We start from the raw sequence: 21,052 nt of genomic DNA, 5'->3' as shown, positions 1-21,052 counted from the left end.
TGTCGGCTTTCACCAAAAGCTATGCAGTTTTTGTTTTTTTTGAGAGAATCCACGTGTTATTTCTTACATTAGTACCCCAGAGTCAGTAGGAAACTATGCAGTTTTTTTATTTTTTACTCCGTGTTATTTCTTACATTAGTCAGACCCCAGGTCATCTTAGGTTTCATTACATACAGTCGAGAAGAACTACTGAATATAAGATCAGCGTCAACTCACCATCAGTTCTTGGTCACCTACGACCAAGAATATGTTTTGCAGCCAACTCTAGGGTTTCTCCATGCTCACGCGGATCCTGTGTTCTACTGTATGCTGCCCTGTACCATCACTCATTCATATATCCTTATGTACATATTCTTTATCCCCTTACACTGTGTATAAGACAGTAGTTTTGGAATTGTTAGTTAGATTACTTGTTGGTTATTACTGCATTGTCGGAACTAGAAGCACAAGCATTTCGCTACACTCGCACTAACATCTGCTAACCATGTGTATGTGACAAATAAAATTTGATTTGATTTGATTTGATTTGAAGAATGATCCATGGAAACAGGATGCACCTGAGCTTAATTTCGAATCCCATAGCAAAGGGTCTGAATATGTAAATAATGTATTTCAGTTTTTTTGCATATATATAAACTCCACAAAAAAAGAAACGTCCCTTTTTCAGGACCCTGTCTTTCAAAGATCATTTGTAAAAATCCAAATAACTTCAAAGATCTTCATTGTAAAGGGTTTTAACACTGTTTCCCATGCTTGTTCAATGAACCATGCACAATTGATGAACATGCACCTGTGGAACGGTCGTTATGACACTAACAGCTTACAGACGGTAGGCAATTACGGTCACAGTTAAGAAAACTTAGGACACTAAAGAGGCCTTTCTACGGACTCTGAAAAACACCAAAAGAAAGATGCCCAGGGTCCCTGCTCATCTGCGTGAACGTGCCATAGGCATGCTGCAAGGAGGCATGAGGACTGCAGATGTGGCCAGGGTAATAAATTGCAATGTCCGTACTGTAAGACACCTAAGAGAGCGCTACATGGAGACAGGACGGACAGCTGATCGCCCTCGCAGTGGCAGACCACGTGTAACAACATCTGCACAGGATCGGTACATCCAAACATCACACCTGCGGGACAGGTAAAGGATGGCAACAACAACTTCCCGAGTTACACCAGGAACGCACAATCCCTCCATCAGTGCTCACATTGTCCGCAATAGGCTGAGAGTGGCTGGACTGAGGGCTTGTAGGCCTGTTGTAAGGCAGGTCCTCACCAGACATCACCGGGAAACAACGTCGCCAATGGGCACAAACCCACCGTCGCTGGACCAGACAGGACTGGCAAAAAGTGCTCTTCACTGGCGAGTCGCAGTTTGTCTCACCAGGGGTGATGGTCGGATTCCCGTTTATCTTCGAAGGAATGAGCGTTACACAGAGGCCTGTACTCTAGAGCGGGATCGATTTGGAAGTGGAGGGTCCGTCATGGTCTGCGGCGATGTGTCACAGCATCATCGGACGGAGCTTGTTGTCATTGCAGGCAATCTCAACGCTGTGCGTTACAGGGAAGACATCCTCCTCCCTCATGTGGTACCCTTCCTGCAGGCTCATCCTGACATGACCCTCCAACATGACAATGCAACCAGCCATACTGCTAGTTCTGTGTGTGATTTCCTGCAAGACAGGAATGTCAGTGTTCAGCCATGGCCAGCAAAGAGCCCAGATCTCAATCCCATTGAGCACGACTGGGACCTGTTGTATCGGAGGGTGAGGGCTAGGGACATTCCCCCCAGACATGTCTGGGAACATGCAGGTGCCTTGGTGGAAGAGTGGGGTAACATCTCACAGCAAGAACTGGCAAATCTGGTGCAGTCCATGAGGAGGAGATGCACTGCAGTACTTAATGCAACACACTATACTGATTGTTACTTTTGATTTTGACCCCCCCTTTGTTCAGGGACACATTTTTCCATTTCTGTTAGTCACATGTCTGTGGAACATGTTTAGTGTATGTCTCAGTTGTTGAATCTTGTTATGTTCATACAAATATTTACACATGTTAAGTTTGCTGAAAATAAACTCAGTTGACAGTGAGAGGACATTTGTTTTTTTGCTGAGTTTGTACATATACACACATTTGCTACAATTTAAAAAATCTGTTATTACTTTGTCATTGTGGGCTATTATGTGTAGATTGATGAGGAAAATGTGATTTAATACATTTTAGAATAAGGCTGTAATGTAACAAAATGTGGAAAAGGGGAAGGAGTCTGAATACTTTCCCGAATGCACTGTATATTTATTAATTCCATGATTGTACTTTTAGATGTGTGTATTTTTGTGAATTGTTAGATACTACTGGACTGTTGGAGCTAGGAACACAAGGATTTCGCTACACCCGCAATAACATCTGCTAAATATGTGTATGTGACCAATAACTTTTTATTTTCCTTTCTTTTATTTCAAAACAAAATCTTAAAACTAATAGAAATAAAAACGAATATAAAAACACAAAACCATAAAGTCTTTAGTAAACATATGACATATCATTTATTTGGTTGTACTTGCCTTGAGCAAGGCACTGTAAAACAACACATTTCACTGCTCCTAGCTGGTGTGTGACAATCAAACATCAGATTTGACTGTATGTTGACCTTTGAGTCACCATTGTTGACACAAGAGGATGGTAAGCATAGCACACACCTGTAAAACCCCTTTCAAGCTAAATGTGTGCAAACAGAATCCCTTCCTCCCCCTCTTTTGCTCCCTCTCTCTAACACACACACACCTGTAATGAGAGTGTGTACATATATATATATATATATGTTATTCTATACTATGCTCATGGTAGATATGTTACCATGGTAAATTGGTTTAACCCCAGTGTTGGGGAGTCATGTAGTTCAACTAGTAACTTACCTCCATTTTCAAGTAGTGGTAGTTGAACTCAATTCAAAGCTTGGTAGCGTTTTCAATAGTTAATTCCTTTTTTTGCCGTGAAGAGGTGTAGCTAACTACTGGAACTACATACTACTTTTATTCTAACGGAAAATAAAATGTGGGTGAAGTAGGCAATCCTTTTCCTAAACGGCATCAGACCTGCCTAATTCTCACTTTTGTGTTTAATTGGCTAAATAACACATTCCGTTGACCCCGGAATGATCTGTTGTGCATTTTGTAGTCTGTGACATTTCAGATTTAGATATGAGGCTTTTTCATGAAGTAGTTTGGATGTAATGAACTACTTGTTCAAAGTAACTTTAGTTAAGTAAAATGATATACATTTTTTAAGGGTAGCTTTAGTGTACCTTAACTTCTACTTAAGTCATTTCTCGGTAAACTATGTTTTAAGAGTAGCTTCCCCAACAACATTTAACCTTACCAATACTACCAGATCCAAATGTTTATCACAGACACCATCACATGGGGTGCAGTAGCTATTCATGGAAAACTTTGAACCTTGGCGTTAACAGCTCATAATTGTGACTGAAAGATGAATACAGGGATCCATTATTATTGTATAATTATTATAATTATTATTATCAGTTTGTAAGATAAGCCCCCTTTACTTTTTGGGCCTTAAACTGGTGCTTGACCTCATGCCTATATAGGCGCTATACATGTGTATATATGTCTCAAATTGAATTTAGTTATGAGGTATAGAGCCATGGAATTAATGTACAAGAGATTTTCATCTTCATATTCACAAGTGATTGTGGTTCACCTCCCTTATGGACAAGCCAACATAATAAAATCATTTTAATAATGTTTTTTAAACATGAAAAACTGAATGTTCATTTCCTTGTTTGTGAATCTTTGTGTAATAAAGTTTTCTATTGGTAGTTAGTCCCTACTCTTAGTGGCTGTAAAGTATATGGCCATGTCAATCACCTGTCCTGAAACTGTATATAATTATGTTCCTTCCCAGTACCTTCCCTCAGTTCTCCACCTGCCGCCACCGAGGATTCCCGCCTCTTCTTCTGAACAGTACTATCATTCAGTTCAACTACATCATACCGGTGAGATTTATTTCACAATAAGTTATCACATGGCTGGAAATCCTGTTTGTAGGTGAAGTAATAACTATAGAAACTGTTTTGACAAGGATTTTTCACGAGTCAGGTTTGATCGTGTTTTCATGACAAATATGCATGAATTCTCCATGGGAGAATTCTCCACATATTTTGCTTAGGCTCCTGGCAGCTTCTCTTGCATGGTGCAGAGAACTGAGAACACGGTAATGGTACCCCAATGTAGAAACCGTTTAGGAACAGAACAGCTAAGAGCCATTGTTTAGGTCGTACTTAACGATGACCTGTGCCATGTTATCTTCCATAGAGAGACCATGGCTGCCGTAACTCGACAACCAGGGAGCTACCACCCATCAGACTTCCAGACGGGCCTCTGCGACGTCTTCAGTGACTGTGGGACATGTAAGAGGACAGGAATTCCTATTTAACTAAGAGCGGCTGTATATCTTTTGTGCGTCCAGGATTTTTTCTTCATTTCATCCATGACTGAGCTCGCAGAATGTACTTAAAAAAAAACATTTGCTTTCTCCTTCTCTCCTGGACTGAGAGGAAGAGGCAGTATAATGTACTTCTACCGTACTTTCTCTCTCTCTCTCTCAGGCTGTTATGGTTGGTGGTGCTTCCCTTGTCTGAGCTGTTCTATCGCCAGTGATATGGATGAGTGTTGTCTGTGTGGGCCAACCATGGCCATGCGCGCCATGTACCGTACCAGATACAACATTAAGGCGAGTTCCTTTCATATACTGCAGCGATATAGTTATACGAGGCTCTTTAACTGTTACTCGGTCACGTGAAACATTCTAACAGGCTCAGATGTCTGAGGCTCTCCTTGCCTCTCTGCTGCACTAACTGTCTTGTTGGGTTTGGTGTCCAGGGCTCCTTGTTTGGGGACTTCTGTTCCATGTTGTGGTGTAGGGTCTGCTCTACCTGTCAGCTGAAGAGAGACATAGATCTGAGGAAGGAGCAGGGGATCTTCTGAGCTCAGGTACAAAAAGCACCATTCTGTCCACGTTTCACAGCACAGCTACTTATTTTCCCATAGGAACGATCTCACCCACCCACACACCCACACACCTGAGGGCATCTTTTAAACCTTTGTGCTACAGCCAAATAGCTTATTACAAGGTCCCTTGCACACATCCAGCGGGTACTGAAAGAGCTGCTCAAATTGCAGTAGTAGGGGCGGCAGGGTAGCCTAGTGGTTAGAGTGTTGGACTAGTAACCAAAAGGTTGCAAGTTCAAATCCCCGAGCTGACAAGTCTGTCGTTCTGCCCCTGAACAAGGCAGTTAACCCACTGTTCCTAGGTCGTCATTGAAAATAAGAATTTGTTCTTAACTGACTTGCCTACACCTTCATTGCTTGCTGTTTGGGGTTTTAGCCTGGGTTTCTGTACAGCACTTTGAGATATCAGCTGATGTACGAAGGGCTATATAAATTTGATTTGATTTAGTTAAATAAAGGTAAAATAAATCAATAAAATTCAAATAAGAGAGAGAGGCCCGTAAATGATGCCTTGCCTCGAATTGATGGGAGTGCTGTCGAAACTGTAGTGAGGCCATAATGCTCATTGGACCTACTGGCCCCTTCAACCTTATGTAAGCGTAACACATTGAGTCATTTGTGTTCTTTGTGGCATGGTTCATCCTCATACAGTAGAGTAGGTGAAGCGTTTTAAAGACAAGATGTACTAGCGTTTACTGCTATTCATGTCTCTTTTCCTCTAGATGGCGCCAGATGCCTGAAGAAAAAGATTTGAGCTCCACGTCCAGTCTTCTGAATTCGTTTTTGCTTTTGAGACAAGAAACAGAAAGTTTTTACCAAACATAATTTGTCAATGTAAATGCTATTAAAACGCTCCAATGCTACAATAGTAGGACATGTATTGTGGCTTGATTATTCAGAAATTCCTAGAAATTGCACATCATCAGTCAAATATATATATATTCTCTCTTATTTTTTAAAATGTTTCTCCCCCTTTACTGCTGGTATATACCACTTCTATGTTACATTATAATGAATAAAATAAAAAATGATTGTACACAAAACAAGTAAAAGATCATCTGAGCAGCGATATAACTCAAGTCAGTTAATCATTTCTCAGACACACCTCAGGGTGAAGCACTGTACACATGTATTGGTTAACCTGGTCATTAAACTTTAGACCTACAGACCTACGAGTTACCCATGTTTTGCAATAGAGATAAAGGCAGTGACAAACCACAAGTCCATTGGAGATTATGGCAGGTAGATGAATCATGTAATTGTCAAACGGAGCCCTGACATACAGAAAGTGTTCCCCTCTGTTGTGTGTGATCTGCTCATTTATTATACCTGATAAATACACAACCGCTTGGATATCTGTGGTGATACTGTTTGAGATTTTGTGTGTCACTGTCAATAGAGCAGAAGGGGGACTTTGGCCAGACATGAGGTCAGGTCATTGATGAACTGGTTTCCCAAACACTGATAAGAGTATATAGACATTTATTACCAAGAGAATCACTCACCATTACCAGGAGAAATACTCACCATTACCAGGCGAATCACTCAACATTACCAGGAGAATCACTCACCATTACCAGGAGAAATACTCACCATTACCAGGAGAATTATTCACCATTACCAGGAGAATCACTCACCATTACCAGGAGAAATACTCACCATTACCAGGTGAATCACTCACCATTACCAGGAGAAATACTCACCATTACCAGGAGAATTATTCACCATAGCTGACTACTGCAGTTGTCAATATGCCTGGTAAAAACCTACTTTTCTCCTTCTTCTCATCTCATCCTGCCTCTCAAGTAAGCATACCTCTTTACCATTGAAATGTAAATGTTTGTATGTATTGTAAATGTGTCACTTTATCAACGTCAATGTTTAGTCCATCAGATGTGCAGAGGGGGGGGGGGGGGGGGTAATTTATCCAATTCTAGATATTTTGATACGAAGAGTTGAATCAACTACTTTTTCTTATGCAACTAAACATATCGGCCAATTTAAACAAATTAAAACTCTGGGAGGAAAGACTCCCAACATGCAACTTCTCATCATGTGCTACAACTACCAGCTGCCTGGCTGTCCCTTGTAAGTTCCAGCATATTGGACAGAGCTGTGAGTGGATCCAATGGAGTCACTTACGCCAATGAGTTGTTATACAGTGAAACAGGCTATTTGGATCTGGATTATAGGGGGACTGTGTATAGAAAATGCATGGCTAAATCTGGTTATGTAAAGCATTGTTATTAATTACTACTGCAATTTATCATCCATAAACTATTTGAGTTTCTGTATCACGCTGTAGTCTAATCAAACTGGCACAATGTCGTTCTTACTGACGGGGTTTAAGTAAATTGTGATTCAAACGTTCTCTTTCAGAGAAACCAGGGGGAAGACACTAAGTGTCAAATGTGGACCTTGCTGAAGAAGTCGGAATTTGCAACTTCAACCGGATAAAACATAGCTGGAACACAAATTGTGATGAAAAAGAGCAGATTATGCAGAATATATATATATATATAATTTTTTTAACACAAACTTTTCTTTCAACTTTTATTCATCTCTTTGTTGATGTTGCACCCAGGGCTAACAAAATGTCTCCAAACAGAATGTAACAAGATCCTTGCACAAGAGCACACAGCAACAAATAAAGAGTGTCAGTAGGAATTGCCCGTGTGTCTTTCACATTTCAACCTGAATAACAAACACCTTCACTGTGGGACACCAGTGTCTGAATCAAAGTATACACGAGATGGCAACAACTGCTAACTTGATGAGCCAATGGATTCAAGCATCCATTAATTAGTCCTAGAAAGATGAATGGTAACCTCCAAGCATAATAAACAGTAGAGAAACATGCTGGAGAACCACCAGATTAGATTGGAACTTGTCTCCAGGGAGAGAGAGCGAGAGAGAGAGACGGGACACCCGGCGAAGCTCTATCAGCCCATGCCAAAAAAAACATCTGGATCTGGCTTCAACTGAACAATTTGGAGTTTGCAGTCCACAGTAGAGTACGGCGATGTACGATCTTGCATACCTTTGCCCAGACACCCAGCCAAAACCTCTAGGGGAAACAATTGGGGGCTTTGTCCAAAATGGAACCCTCCATAGGGAATAGGGAGATGGGGTGCCCCGGTGTGGGTGATGTGTTCCATGCCAGGGGGTGTCAGTCAGTCTACTGGGTCATCTGAGCCTCTATGGCCTGGGCTGTCCACTCAGGAGCAGCCGCAGTGATCTTCTCCAGCAGGTTGTTCACCTGGAAACACAGAGACTGGATATGCTTGTCCCAGGTGGGCAGGGGCTCCCGTGCTGAAAGACCGAGCAAGAGAGGGGGAGGGAAAGAGCGAGAGAGAGTTAAGTATCTTATGTAAAAAAGGAATAATGCTGAAAAGGAAAAAAATCGGACACTGAAAAAGACGAAGTCCTTCCAAAAAAGCAAGCCTAGGATTATAGTCGCTCCAGATAGGAGCCACGGGAACCAGGTCCTAACCTAGAGAGGGAGGCATCTCATCCTCCTAGAGCCGACTGGGCAGCGGGCATAGCCGGAGACTTCTTTCAATAGAGGAGTCTGGGCACAGCTAACTACTCACTCTCAAAGTGGACGATTCCATCGATCTGGTCGATGAAGCCGTTCATGCGTCCCTCAGTGATCATCTGGGAGGCGATCTTCTCAGCCTGAGGGACAGGGACAGAGAGGGACAGCTCACTGGCATCTCCATGCACACTCACACTACACTACTGCACAGGAACACGACAACAACGAGTTAATACAAAGGCCCCGGGCCAGAAACACACCCTAGCCCCTTGCCTCTAGCCTTGGTGGACTGCTAGCCATATTGCTTAGCGTACAATCCTCTCAGATCCCCATGAAGTGGCTAGGGGGTAGGGGTTGTTTTTGGACTGGGCCAGTGAAAGATGATCAAATTCATTCCAGGCCAATAGGAGTATGAAGTGGTGTTAGTCTGTGCTCATAACTAATGGTATGCATTACCTACAAATTACAATGTATTTCGGTCTCACCCAGCCCAATGGAGAAATGTAGTGTAGCGTCTCACTCCCGTTATAATTCACTAACTCCATCCCACTGTTCTATTTAATATCTACACTGGAAGTCCACTGTAGCAAGACATGCAGTTCATGTTCTTTCAATGATATACACACACACACACATACATACATACACATATATATATCACAGATTTACTCATTTTCTGAATGTGGTAGCCTAGTCCATTTACACATAAACCAATGGGTAGTTCACACAACTCTACAATCCTTTCAATTCGGCAGTTGAAAAAGGGGGAGAATGGGAACAGAAACAGTTGTAGCAACACATACTGTGGGATATAAGATATGCCTGTAATGGACGACTGGGTAACAACAAGAACCCAAATATACAACAGAGAGGGGAACTCAGATTGCACTGTTCCATGTAGATAGAATAGAAATACTTAGTTCCGGCAAGCTCAGACCTTTCTAATGCCTGGATCATTAAAACCTAAACAAACCATCTCCACTGTTTTCCTGTCATTCCAACATAGGTCATTTATTTGTACAACATCTTTCTTTTCATTCTTTAATAACCTTCATTTACTACTTACCACAGAGACAATACATGACAGATGTCTTAGGTGGCCCTAAATCAACTCGATCCTTAATCAAGACTACATTTTCACACGGCTATGAGTACTGCGTCCCCAATCCCACTACCTGAAGAAGCCTACCTGGCAAAATACGACACAATACGAGTCTTCAGAATGACAAAAACAGCTTTTACGTTCACAAAAACAGAGATGAATAAACAGAGACCAGTGGTATCATGAGGGGAGTGCACATTCAGTTCTGAGTCTTTCACGTCTTCAAGTGAGACATTTTGAGAAAGACAAGAAAGAAAGAAAGAAAGACGAGAGAGAGACAGAGAGACAGAGAGAGACAGAGCCAAACAAGGCTTTTATTTCAATTAATTTTAGTTCTGTATTTTGGGTTTCACACCTCATTCATTAGTAAAGTAGTGATTATGTTCCCTACCAGATTGCATCTGTAACCAGGGACCTCACCATCGGGACAATCGTCCTGCACAACAACATATATATTCAAAATGCAAGCCTTCTACGTAATGCTGCTTCTTTTAAAACTGACACTTCAACGTTCATATTACAATACCTCAAAATATTATTGCATTTATAGTTTGGGATAAAAACTGTATGTCTGTGTTAGGGTGTTTTGAAGAAAATCCAGAAAATAATTGGGGTTATTTCCCCCCACTTCAACCTGTCATACTGAAAGGTTCTGGTTATGCCCTCAAAACGCTACTTTAATCATAAATCACATTCCCATTTCTTTCACTGAAAAGTAATTGTTTTCCATCAGATACTAAATGTCTTGAGGAATAAGATTCCTACACAAACTGTCATCCGTGATCATATATTAAAGAATAGTTTAAAAATGGGCCTGATTTTCACCATTTACAAATATAGTAAGTAACAGAACACATTACAAAAACCCTATACCTATCCCCCCCCCACCCACCCAAAAGCAACACTTACACCTGTTGGGGTCTTGTATGTTGAAATTCATCTTACCTTAGCGGGAGGGATCTCCAAAAGCGCTCCTAGCTCTTCAAACGTGATGTTGTTGTAAAGTTTGCTAGCAGACAGCAGGTTGTGTTCAATAACAGCTCTGTCCAATATGCTGGAGCCTACAAACAGAAACCCACAGTCATGCAGCTGAGCATATTTTCTCATTACACAAATCCGTAGAATAACTTAAGGGCCGCGGAGAGAGGGTGAGGCAGAGACTGACCGTCTGCCATGGTGGCCTTCTGGTGGGGCATGAGCATAGCTGCAAACTCCTGCAGCTGGCTCCCCCTGATGATCCGGTCCAGGTACATCTTCTCTAGGATGCCGTAGGCCGCCAGCTGCTGACAGCGCTCGTCTTTAAACAGGGTGGCTAACATACGGGAGCGCTGCTGGCCTGGAGAGACAGGAGAGAGAGAGAGAGAGAGAGAGAGAGAGAGAGAGGAGAGAAGTAACAAGTTACTACTTGCCGCCTCCAATAAAAGGCCAAGGCAAAATCCGGAGTCCCAAAAAACAAAAACAACGACGTAGCAATGGCACAGTCAGAACTGCTTTAACGGCACGCCGTCTTATGACGCTGCGACTGACAACACACCAAACCGTGCAAAAACAGTGGCAGGTACCCGCTGATGCCAGGATGGTGCAGTGGAGAGCGTGCTTCAGGGCCTCCAGACGCTCGGTCTCGTGGACGATGGACTTGTAGGAGAGCTCGTTGTACCGCTGCGCCGCCTCGATAAACTTCCTCCTGTAGTCCAGCACTCTGGCGTAGCACACTTTGTAGTGGACCTGTAGCTGTTCGTTGGTGGACTCGTTCTGGAGCAGAGAGGCCCTGTTGATGTAGGCCTCGGCCTGGACAGGGTCGTCATCCTCCAGGTACAGACGGGCGATCTTCAGGTATGTGTCCAACTTATAGTCTACGTTGTACTGCCTGACCAAGAGGGCAAGAAGGTTGGTTACTTGAATCATACGTGTTAGTGCTGAGCTAGAACCAAATTGGACACTCCCGGCGGGGTCCCCCAGCAATATATCTGGAAACACTGGACTAAAGTGACTTACTTCTGTCCTGTTTCCAGAGGAATGCCCACTAGAACCTGAGCAGCGTTTCTCCAGTCCTCCTCCTTCTCATAGATGGTGGCTAAGTGCTGTCTGATGGAGGCCACCTGAGGGTAGACATGGGATTTAGACATAGGGTAGACATTTGTATTATTTCTTTCCAACCTGTGTCTAGCCTAGATCTGGGACACCAGGTGTGTGCACTGTGCACTCTGTGAGCAATCAAGTGTCAGACAAAAGAGAAAACCAGCAGAAACACAGGCCCAATGAGTAAAGTATTACAGTGCTCACCTGTTCTTCAAAAGAGATGACCCTGGGCTGTATCTTCTCTAGTGTGAAGTGGTAGACTGCCTTGGCTGTGCTGTCAGGAAGACTGGGGATGTTTGTGCAGAAGTCTGTCAGCAGCTGTCTAGAGATCACTAAGCTGACGTTCTCATTGACCACTGCAGGGCAGGAGAGCATTACAGTTAGAAAGGGTATACAGTCATGTGATTTATGAGCTATGATTGTACAAAGGAAAAGGGGGAATGTATGTAACAACGGTGTGCAGCAGGATGTATTCTATCCTTCACTTTGTGCAGGATACTCACTTGCTTCGACGAATGCTTTTAATGATTCCAATTGTTCTGCATCTGTGAATTGGATGGCCTTCTCCAGAATCTGTCGATATCTACAATCGATAAAAGGGTTGGATTAGATAGCGATCTTAAGTTATAAATGATATGCATGACTTGAGAATTGAACATTATTTTCACAAATGCACTTCCAGAAATGACAAAACGGAAATGGAATAGCAAGCCTATAATCACCAAATAAGAAACAATACACACATTGAAATAACAAGCAAAATACAGTTAAGTGGGTTAACTATTGTTACATGATTTGGTCTGTACTCGCCATGGCGCCCCAGTAGCAGCCTAAGCAGAGAGCTCCTGTAAATATATAGATGTTTAAGTCAAGTTTATATTGAATCAAGTTTAAGTGTTTTTAATTGCGTGTTATTTTAAAATCACCTGTTATGTTTTTGATAACCTGGAGTTTTATTGCGTATTCATGGTGGTTTTGACACACAAATCTGCAGGTGGGCTAACTCTTCTTGGCCTGGCTACTTAGCTGGCTGGCTAATTGTTTTTGTTCGAATGATGCATCTGGACACTGTACCAGCTTTTTAAGTTTAACCTGGCTGCTGGTTCCTGATCTTTTGAAAACATAAAGAAAAGACTCACCTGAAGATTGAAAGGAATGGGAGGTACAGTAAAGGAATGCCATACTGAGGCTGAGGGCTTGTAATGAGGATGACTGGCTAGTGCTCTAGAATTGTGTGTGGTGAGATTTCTGGTGCCCAGAGCTGCCGGGGGCCTCTGAGGCATCACCCCAAGTGGGTGCCATATGTACATTATGAAGGAGACGTCCAGTAGCTACATGACTCAGGCTGGTTCCCAGAGTAGCCCTCTACATGATCCTCACCAGACTCTTTATCACCCATCTCCCTGACCACCTTCCTCTGATCAAACCATGAACTGTCCCTCTCCATCTTTGGAGGATGCATGCTCTCAAAGATTTGGACTCTATTGGTGGACCTAACTATACTAGACTACTCATGATAACCTATTACTTGTGTGTTTTATGCTTTTCTAGCGATTTGAGATTGTTATGAAAAGCGCTATAGAAATGTAATAAATTATTATTAAAGGCTAGCTAGCTGAAGTTGATTTACTGTCTGTAGCTAGCTGATCGACTAGCAGTGCACACTGTTGAGAACAAGACCTTTGGCAAGACTTTTAACCACCGATACTGTCTCGCTAGCTTCAAACCGGTAAAAGGTATACAACAGAGACGGAAGAGAAAGCGAGACATCCCAACCCCTCGTTGTTTCTTGTACATATAGCATAGTCAGCTACAGACCAGACCCAGCTGCCAATGCATTGGTGCCTATGGAAGAACCACAGTTAAACAGACCGGAACTTACCATTTTTTTAAATGGTAAACGGCCTGAGTGGGACATCTTAATTTATCCACCATCTTTGGGTATAGCTGTACCGGTAGCTACAGTTGTATGCTAATTTGAGAACTAGCATAGCATCGGCGGCCTGTTCATTGACGCTTTATAATTCACTCTAAACGTGACACTCGGGTTGAAAGTAATGTATATCTCCATTCACATATATTTTCTATTTTTTTTGCTCAATACATACTTTCCAGCGAGATCTTTGTGGGATCCGCTTGAATTCATAAGCTGTGCAAGCTCCTGTCTCACTCCGGCCGCCATTTCTCCGACGAAGTGTCAACAAGGAGAATTCTCAGCTGACAAGAGTGTATGTCCACTTTACCGGCAGGAAGGTCCTTCAAGACTGGCAACCGACCTGTACAGCTCTCGTTTTGGTTTCTAATCTGGTATTAGTTTGCTTTTTAGACTTTACTGATAATATGATACATTGTTTTATCTGTATGGAACAGTTACAATTCTAACAAAAGTTCTACTAGCTTTAGATAATTTTTCACGCCTGTTTTCCAAATAAATATTTTTGATATTACGGTAGTGAGACCAAATGCACGTATATACTGGAACTGGATTAACCTAAATGAAAATGATATTGTATGATCAGTCGAGTTTAATAACATACTATCAATAAGTTGTTCTTCGTGGATATTAGTTAGCATCAGCACCAATTCCAACACATCCGAAGTGGAGCCAAAATTAAATATTCTTAATATTGGTATGTTGATATTTGTTCCAATTCTATCTCTACCCCTTCGCTGGCCCTAACCCTTCAATGTTCGCAGATCTGTACGGTGGAATGGAAGCATATGGTGAAAGCTTTGACATTGCACTGCTATACACAGCATTTAATGGTCTAGGCTACATACATTGAAGTTATAAGTTACATCCATTTTAATATTTTACTTTGGCCAGATGGCAGCATTTCTCCTCTTACCACCACGGTTGCTGAAATGGAAGACATGTTAACAGGTGTGATTCAAAAATATATTGGTCAACCTTGACACAACACCTTTAGATAGATGTAGCCCATACAAGCTACCTGAACAACTACATTTTAAAACATTTATTTTATTTAACCTTTATTTAACTAGGCAAGTCAGTTAAGAACAAATTCGTATTTACAATGATGGCCTACCCCGGCCAAACCCCGACACTGGGCCAATTGTGTGCCACCCTATGGTGACACAACACAATTAGACCCAACCAAATCATGAGAAAACAAAAAGATAATTAATTGACACATTGGAAAGAATGAACAAAAAACAGAGCAAACTAGAAGGCTATTTTTCTAAACAGAGAGTACACAGTGGCAAAATACCTGACCACTGTGACTGACCCAAAATTAAGGAAAGCTTTGACTATGTACACACTCGGTGACCATAGCCTTGCTATTGAGATAGCCTGTCTTCTCTTGAGAGCCAGGTTTGCCTATGTGCACACTGCCCACAGAATGAGGTGGAAACTGAGCTGCACTTCCTAACCTCCTGCCAAATGTATGACCATATTAGAGACACATATTTCCCTCAGATTACACAGATCCACAAAGAATTTGAAAACAACCCCGATTTTGGTAAACTCCCATATCTACTGGGTGAAACTGTGTGCCAGCAGCAATATTTGTGACCTGTTGCCACAAGAAATGGGCATCCAGTGAAGAACAAACATCATTGTAAATACAACCCATATTTATGCTTATTTATTTTCCCTTTTGTACTTTAACCATATGCACATCATTACAACACATAATCTGACATTTTTAATATCTTTATTCTTTGGGAACTTCTGTGAGTGTAATGTTTACTGTTAATTTTGATTGTTTATTCAACTTTTGCATATTATCTACTTCACTTGCTTTGGCGATGTTAACAAATGTTTCCCATACCAATTAAGCCCCTTGAAATGGCAGACACGAGAAGAAAAAAAATCTTCTTCTTCGATGAGGTTTAACAGCGGTTGGTATCCAATAAATGTTGCATTACCGCCATTTACTAGACTGGAGTACAACTCCCTTATACTGTGTTTGAAATATAATATATATATATATATATATATATATATATATATATATATATATATACAGTACCAGTCAAAAGTCTGGACACACCTATTCATTCAAGGATTTTTCTTTATTTTTTATTATATTTTACATTGTAGAATAATAGTGAAGACATCAAAACTATGAAATAACACATATGGAATCATATAGTAACCAAATAAGTGTTAAACAAATCAAAATATATTTTATTTTTGAGATTCTTCAAAGTAGCCACCCTTTGCCTTGATTACAGCTTTGCACACTCTTGACATTCTCTCAAGCAGCTTCATGAGGAAGGCTTTTCCAGCAGTTTTGAAGGAGTTCCCATATATGCTGCTTGTTGACTGCTTTTCCTTCACTCTGTGGTCCAACTCATCCCAAACCATCTCAATTGGGTTGAGGTTGGGTGATTGTGGAGGCCAGGTCATCTGATGCAGCACTCCATCACTCTCCTTCTTGGTCAAATTGCCCTTACACAGCCTGGAGGTGTGTTTTGGGTCATTGTCCTATTGAAAAACAAATTATAGTCCCACTAAGCGCAAACCAAATGGGATGGCGTAACGCTGCAGAATACTGTGGTATCCATGCTGGTTAAGTGTGCCTTGAATTCTAAATAAATCACTGACAGTGTCAACAGCAAAGCACCCCTACATCCTCACACCACCTCCTCCATGCTTCACGGTGGGAACCACACATGCGGAGATCATCCGTTCACCTACTCTGCGTATCACAAAGACACGGTGGTTGGAAGCAAACATCTCAAATTTAGACTCATCAGACCAGAGGACAGATTTCCACCGGTCTAATGTCCATTGCTCGTGTTTCTTAGCCCAAGCAAGTCTCTTGTTATTATTGGTGTCCTTTAGTAGTGATTTCTTTGCAGCAATTCGACCATGAAGGCCTGATTCACGCAGTCTCCTCTGAACAGTTGATGTTGAGATGTGTCTGTTACTTGAACTCTGTGAAGCATTTATTTGGACTGCAATCTGAAGTGCAGTTAACTCTAATGAACTTATCCTCTGCATTAGAGGTAACTCTGGGTCTTTCTTTCCTGTGGCGGTCCTTATAGGAGACAGTTTCATCATAGCACTTGATGGTTTTTGCGACTGCACTTGAAGAGACGTTCAAAGTTCTTGAAATGTTCCGAATTGACTGACCTTCACGTCTTAAAGTAACGATGAACTGTTTTTGCTTATTTGAGCTGTTCTTGCCATAATATGGACTTGGTATTTTACCAAATAGGGCTATCTACTGTATACCACCCCTACATTGTCACACAACTGATTGGCTCAAACACATTAAGAAGGAAAGAAATTCCACAAATTAACTTTTAACAAGGCACACATGTTAATTGAAATACGTTCCAGGTGAGTAATCTGTCATCAAGGCAAAGGGTGGCTACTTTGAAGAATCTCAAATAGAAAATATAATTTGAAATGTTTAACACGTGTGGTCACTACATGATTCCATACGTGTTATTTCATCGTTTTGATGCCTTCACTATTATTCTACAATGTAGAAAATTGTAAAAATAAAGAAAAACCCTGGAATGAGTAGGTGTGTCCAAACTTTTAACTGGTACTGTATATAAAACAAAAAAAATCAACAAATACCTTACCATCTAACCCTAAACTCATTAAAAACCCACCGCCCAACTCCACTATTTAAATCAACACACCCTGTAACGTTTTTGACGTCAAGTCTCGTTCACTCAAATATTTCTCTGCAGCTGCCACCACAACTTCAATTTTTCTTTGACTTACTTTCCATCCCTGCAGGACAGTTGATAACCATTGCTATATACGCTAAAAATTCAATCTTACTTGTTGGCCTATCCCTCTGTGCTGGTACATATCTACCACTCATTCCACTCCTCTCAGGATCCCTCCACCTTGACCCATCTTCTTCTACTTTCTTCCCTGACTCAGCATACGACTTCTGCACTACTCTCGCTTGAAGTAGAGTATATTGTGATAAACTGCAGGCCACACTACTTGCCTAGAGAGTTCTCAGCTATACTTTTTGTGGCTGTTTATTTACCACCACAGACAGATGCTGGCACTAATATCTCACTCAGTCAGCTGTATAAGGAAATAAGCAAACAGGAAACCACTCACCCAGAGGCGGCGCTCCTAGTGGCCGGAGACTTTAATGCAGGGAAACTTAAATCAGTTCTACCAAATCTCTATCAACATGTTAAATATGCAACCAGAGGGAAAAAAATTCTAGATCACCTGTACTCCACACATAGAGACGCGTACAAAGCTCTCCCTCGCCCTCCATTTGTTAAATCCGACCACAACTCTATCCTCCTGATTCTTGCTTACAAGCACAAATTAAAGCAGGAAGCACCAATGACTCGGTCAATAAAAAAAATGGTCAGCTGAAGCAGATGCTAAACTACAGAACTGCTTTGCTATCACAGACTGGAACATGTTTCGGGATTCTTCCGATGACATTGAGGAATACACCACATCAGTCACTGGCTTTATCAATAAGTGCATTGAGGACGTCGTCCCCACAGTGACTGTACGTACATACCCCAACCAGAAGCCATGGATTACAGGCAACATCCGTACTGAGCTAAAGGGTAGAGCTGTCGCTTTCAAGGTGCGGGACTCTAACCCGGAAGCTTACAAGAAATCCCGCTTTGCCCTACGACGAACCATCAAACAGGCAAAGCGTTAATACAGGGCTAAGATTGAATCATACTACACCGGTGTCATGACGTTGGCCTGGGGGGTAGGTTTATGACAGTCATAAATACCTCTTCCCCCCATTTTCCTCTCTCTACCCTACTGAGGTTACATTTGCAAAACCCTTGGTTAACAGAGATTCGGGGAACATCAGAAGGTCGGGGGGAAATGAACTATATTCTGGTAATGCGACCAATTGAACATATGCGGTGGTACTTAATGAATATGATGTCAGTTCGGTTGTCATCTGAGACATTCTCATCAAAGATAAGATGACATAAACTCTACAGTGGAAAGTCTACACATCACATGGAATTGTTGTTCAATTTAAATGTTTGAATATGAAATTATTTGTGATGGGATCAAATGTGAATATAGCTTCTAAAATGAGAGATTTGGATTTTCATAAGATAGGGCTGCTCAATCAGTGGCCAGCCCTGTGAAGGGACATGGGCTATAAAACTTTTCAAACACGCCCTCCTCTCCCTTCCTATATAAGCCCTTGACGACAATATAACTTCCTGTTCCGAGGATGTGAGGACGACAGTCCTATGTCAGAATGGTTCAAATAATAACTACAGAACGAAGCCAACATCGGCGTGAGCTTTGGTTGCGAATGGTATGAACTTTGAACTCTTAATCACTACAGAAGTGATACTTTCTAGCCGTTGAGTTAGCAACAGCAGATGCAACGAGGGTTAGGAAGGAACCGACAGAGTATCCCGTCTATCACCCAACGACGTTACTACAACGTATCCAATTGACAACCAGAGACATTCTTCAAAGGACTCGGTTTGGCAACACGGCTTTCCATCTACCACCAACCTACCGAAGCGCAGCTCAGAGTAAATATTTATTGCATTTTCCTTTTCCAAATGGGCGGTAATTTAGAATGCATCAGGTACTGTATTTACGATAGCACAGCTTCACCTTTGTTCCTCAGTCTTCCCGCTCTTTCACTCAAACCCAGCCCCTTTTCTTTTGTGTAACAAGCTGTCATATCTGTTCCGCCCACTAGGGACGTTTTCCTTTATGACGTAATTTGTAATCAAGTTATGATTTAATTATGTGTATGTGTAATTTTGTGTGATTAGTTAGGTATTTGGTGAATAAATGATTAAATCCAATTTTGTATTGCTGATTCAAATTGTTAGCCAGGGTTCGTGCAGATAACCAAGAATTTACAACTTTCAGATGAGACTGAATTAAGGTGACCATTAATGTTGACTGCTATTGATGTAAAATATTACTAGGTCTTTTAGAGTTTATTTGGAAGATAATAGCTCTATAAATATTCTTTCATGGTGTCCCACTCTCTAGTTAATTACATTTACATGATTAGCTCAATCAGGTAATAGTAATTACGGAGAAATTACTTTATAGAATAGCATGTCATATTACTTCATCCGGCATAGGCAAAGACACGACACCGGCAGGGCTTGCAAACTATTACAGACTACAAAGGGAAGCACAGCCGCGAGCTGCCCAGTGACACGAGCCTACCGGACGAGCTAAATCACTTCTATGCTCGCTTCGAGGCAAGCAACATTGAGGCATGAATGAGAGCATCAGCTGTTCCAGACGACTGTGTTATCACGCTCTCCGTAGCCGACGTGAATAGGACCTTTAAACAGGTCAACATACACAAGGCTGCAAGGCCAGACGGATTACCAGGACGTGTGCTCCGGGCATGTGCTGACCAACTGGCAGGTGTCTTCACTGACATTTTCAACATGTCCCTGATTGAGTCTGTAATACCAACATGCTTCAAGCAGACCACCATGGTCCCTGTGCCCAAGAACACAAAGGCAACCTGCCTAAATAACTACAGACCCGTAGCACTCACATCCGTAGCCATGAAGTGCTTTGAAAGGCTGGTAATGGCTCACATCAACACCATTATCCCAGAAACCCTAGACCCACTCCAATTTGCATACCGCTCTAACAGATCCACAGATGATGCCATCTCTATTGCACTCCACACGGCCCTTTCCCACATGGACAAAAGGAACACCTATGTGAGAATGCTGTTCATTGACTACAGCTCAGCGTTCAACACCATAGTACCCTCAAAGCTCATCACCAAGCTAAGGATCCGGGGACTAAACACCTCCCTCTGCAATTGGATCCTGGACTTCCTGACAGGCCACCCCCAGGTGGTGAGGGTAGGTAGCAACACATCTGCCACACTGATCCTCAACACTGGAGCTCCCCAGGGATGCGTGCTCAGTCCCCTCCTGTATTCCCTGTTCACGCACAACTGCATGGCCAGGCACGACTCCAACACCATCATTAAGTTTGTAGACGACACAACAGTGGTAGGCCTGATCACCGACAACAACGAGACAGCCTATAGGGAGGAGGTCAGAGACCTGGCCGGGTGGTGCCAGAATAACAACCTATCCCTCAACGTAACCAATAGTAAAGAGATGATTGTGGATGAAAAGGAGCACCGAGCACGTCCCCATTCTCATCGACGGGGCTGTAGTGGAGCAGGTTGAGAGCTTCAAATTCCTTGGTGTCCACATCAACAACAAACTAGATTGGTCCAAACACACCAAGACAGTCTTGAAGAGGGCATGACAAAGCCTATTCCCCCTCAGGAAACTAAAAAGATTTGGCATGGGTCCTGAGATCCTGAAAAGGTTCTACAG

The 21,052-nt window shown here is 42.1% G+C and overlaps 2 protein-coding genes across 5 annotated transcripts; one reads left to right on the top strand and one right to left on the bottom strand.

Annotated features, from left to right (window-relative positions):
- Positions 1-3,916: 3,916 nt before the first annotated feature.
- plac8.2 (placenta associated 8, tandem duplicate 2) lies at positions 3,917-5,904 on the top strand. Its single transcript, XM_029656208.2, has 5 exons — positions 3,917-4,018; positions 4,338-4,432; positions 4,631-4,755; positions 4,905-5,015; positions 5,756-5,904. Exons 2-4 carry the CDS (start codon positions 4,345-4,347, stop codon positions 5,007-5,009), a joined length of 318 nt encoding a protein of 105 aa, XP_029512068.1. The 5' UTR covers positions 3,917-4,018; positions 4,338-4,344; the 3' UTR covers positions 5,010-5,015; positions 5,756-5,904.
- Positions 5,905-7,572: 1,668 nt separating this feature from the next.
- On the bottom strand, positions 7,573-13,987 carry LOC115126548 (COP9 signalosome complex subunit 4-like). 4 transcript variants are annotated; one of them, XM_029656174.2, is made up of 10 exons: positions 13,861-13,987; positions 12,256-12,335; positions 11,957-12,108; positions 11,669-11,772; positions 11,236-11,540; positions 10,839-11,009; positions 10,619-10,734; positions 10,065-10,109; positions 8,627-8,711; positions 7,573-8,345 (listed from the first exon to the last, which is right to left on the bottom strand). In XM_029656174.2, the coding sequence occupies exons 1-10, from the start codon at positions 13,932-13,934 to the stop codon at positions 8,212-8,214; spliced, it is 1,266 nt and encodes a 421-aa protein (XP_029512034.1). In that variant the 5' UTR covers positions 13,935-13,987; the 3' UTR covers positions 7,573-8,211. The 4 variants fall into 4 exon arrangements, with proteins under 4 accessions (XP_029512034.1, XP_029512042.2, XP_029512057.1 ...); XM_029656182.2 differs by lacking the exon at positions 13,861-13,987 and adding an exon at positions 13,635-13,838; XM_029656197.2 differs by lacking the exon at positions 13,861-13,987 and adding an exon at positions 12,543-13,569.
- Positions 13,988-21,052: the final 7,065 nt, after the last annotated feature.

This window comes from Oncorhynchus nerka, linkage group LG4 (assembly GCF_034236695.1).
Source record: "Oncorhynchus nerka isolate Pitt River linkage group LG4, Oner_Uvic_2.0, whole genome shotgun sequence".
In the NCBI taxonomy this organism is placed as follows: domain Eukaryota; kingdom Metazoa; phylum Chordata; class Actinopteri; order Salmoniformes; family Salmonidae; genus Oncorhynchus; species Oncorhynchus nerka.
This window is presented reverse-complemented; position numbering and strand designations above follow the sequence as displayed.

What these genes read in the sequence shown, in the direction of transcription:
- plac8.2 (XM_029656208.2), top strand. Translation starts at nt 4,345, where the DNA reads ATGGCTGCCGTAACTCGACAACCAGGGAGCTACCACCCATCAGACTTC. An exon ending in CTTCAGTGACTGTGGGACAT is followed by an intron (nt 4,433 to 4,630) that starts GTAAGAGGACAG and finishes TCTCTCTCTCAG; the next exon opens with GCTGTTATGGTTGGTGGTGC. An exon ending in GTACCAGATACAACATTAAG is followed by an intron (nt 4,756 to 4,904) that starts GCGAGTTCCTTT and finishes TTTGGTGTCCAG; the next exon opens with GGCTCCTTGTTTGGGGACTT.
- LOC115126548 (XM_029656174.2), bottom strand. Translation starts at nt 13,934, where the DNA reads ATGGCGGCCGGAGTGAGACAGGAGCTTGCACAGCTTATGAATTCAAGC. An exon ending in AAAAGCATTCGTCGAAGCAA is followed by an intron (nt 12,109 to 12,255) that starts GTGAGTATCCTG and finishes CCTGCCCTGCAG; the next exon opens with TGGTCAATGAGAACGTCAGC. An exon ending in TCATCTCTTTTGAAGAACAG is followed by an intron (nt 11,773 to 11,956) that starts GTGAGCACTGTA and finishes GTCTACCCTCAG; the next exon opens with GTGGCCTCCATCAGACAGCA.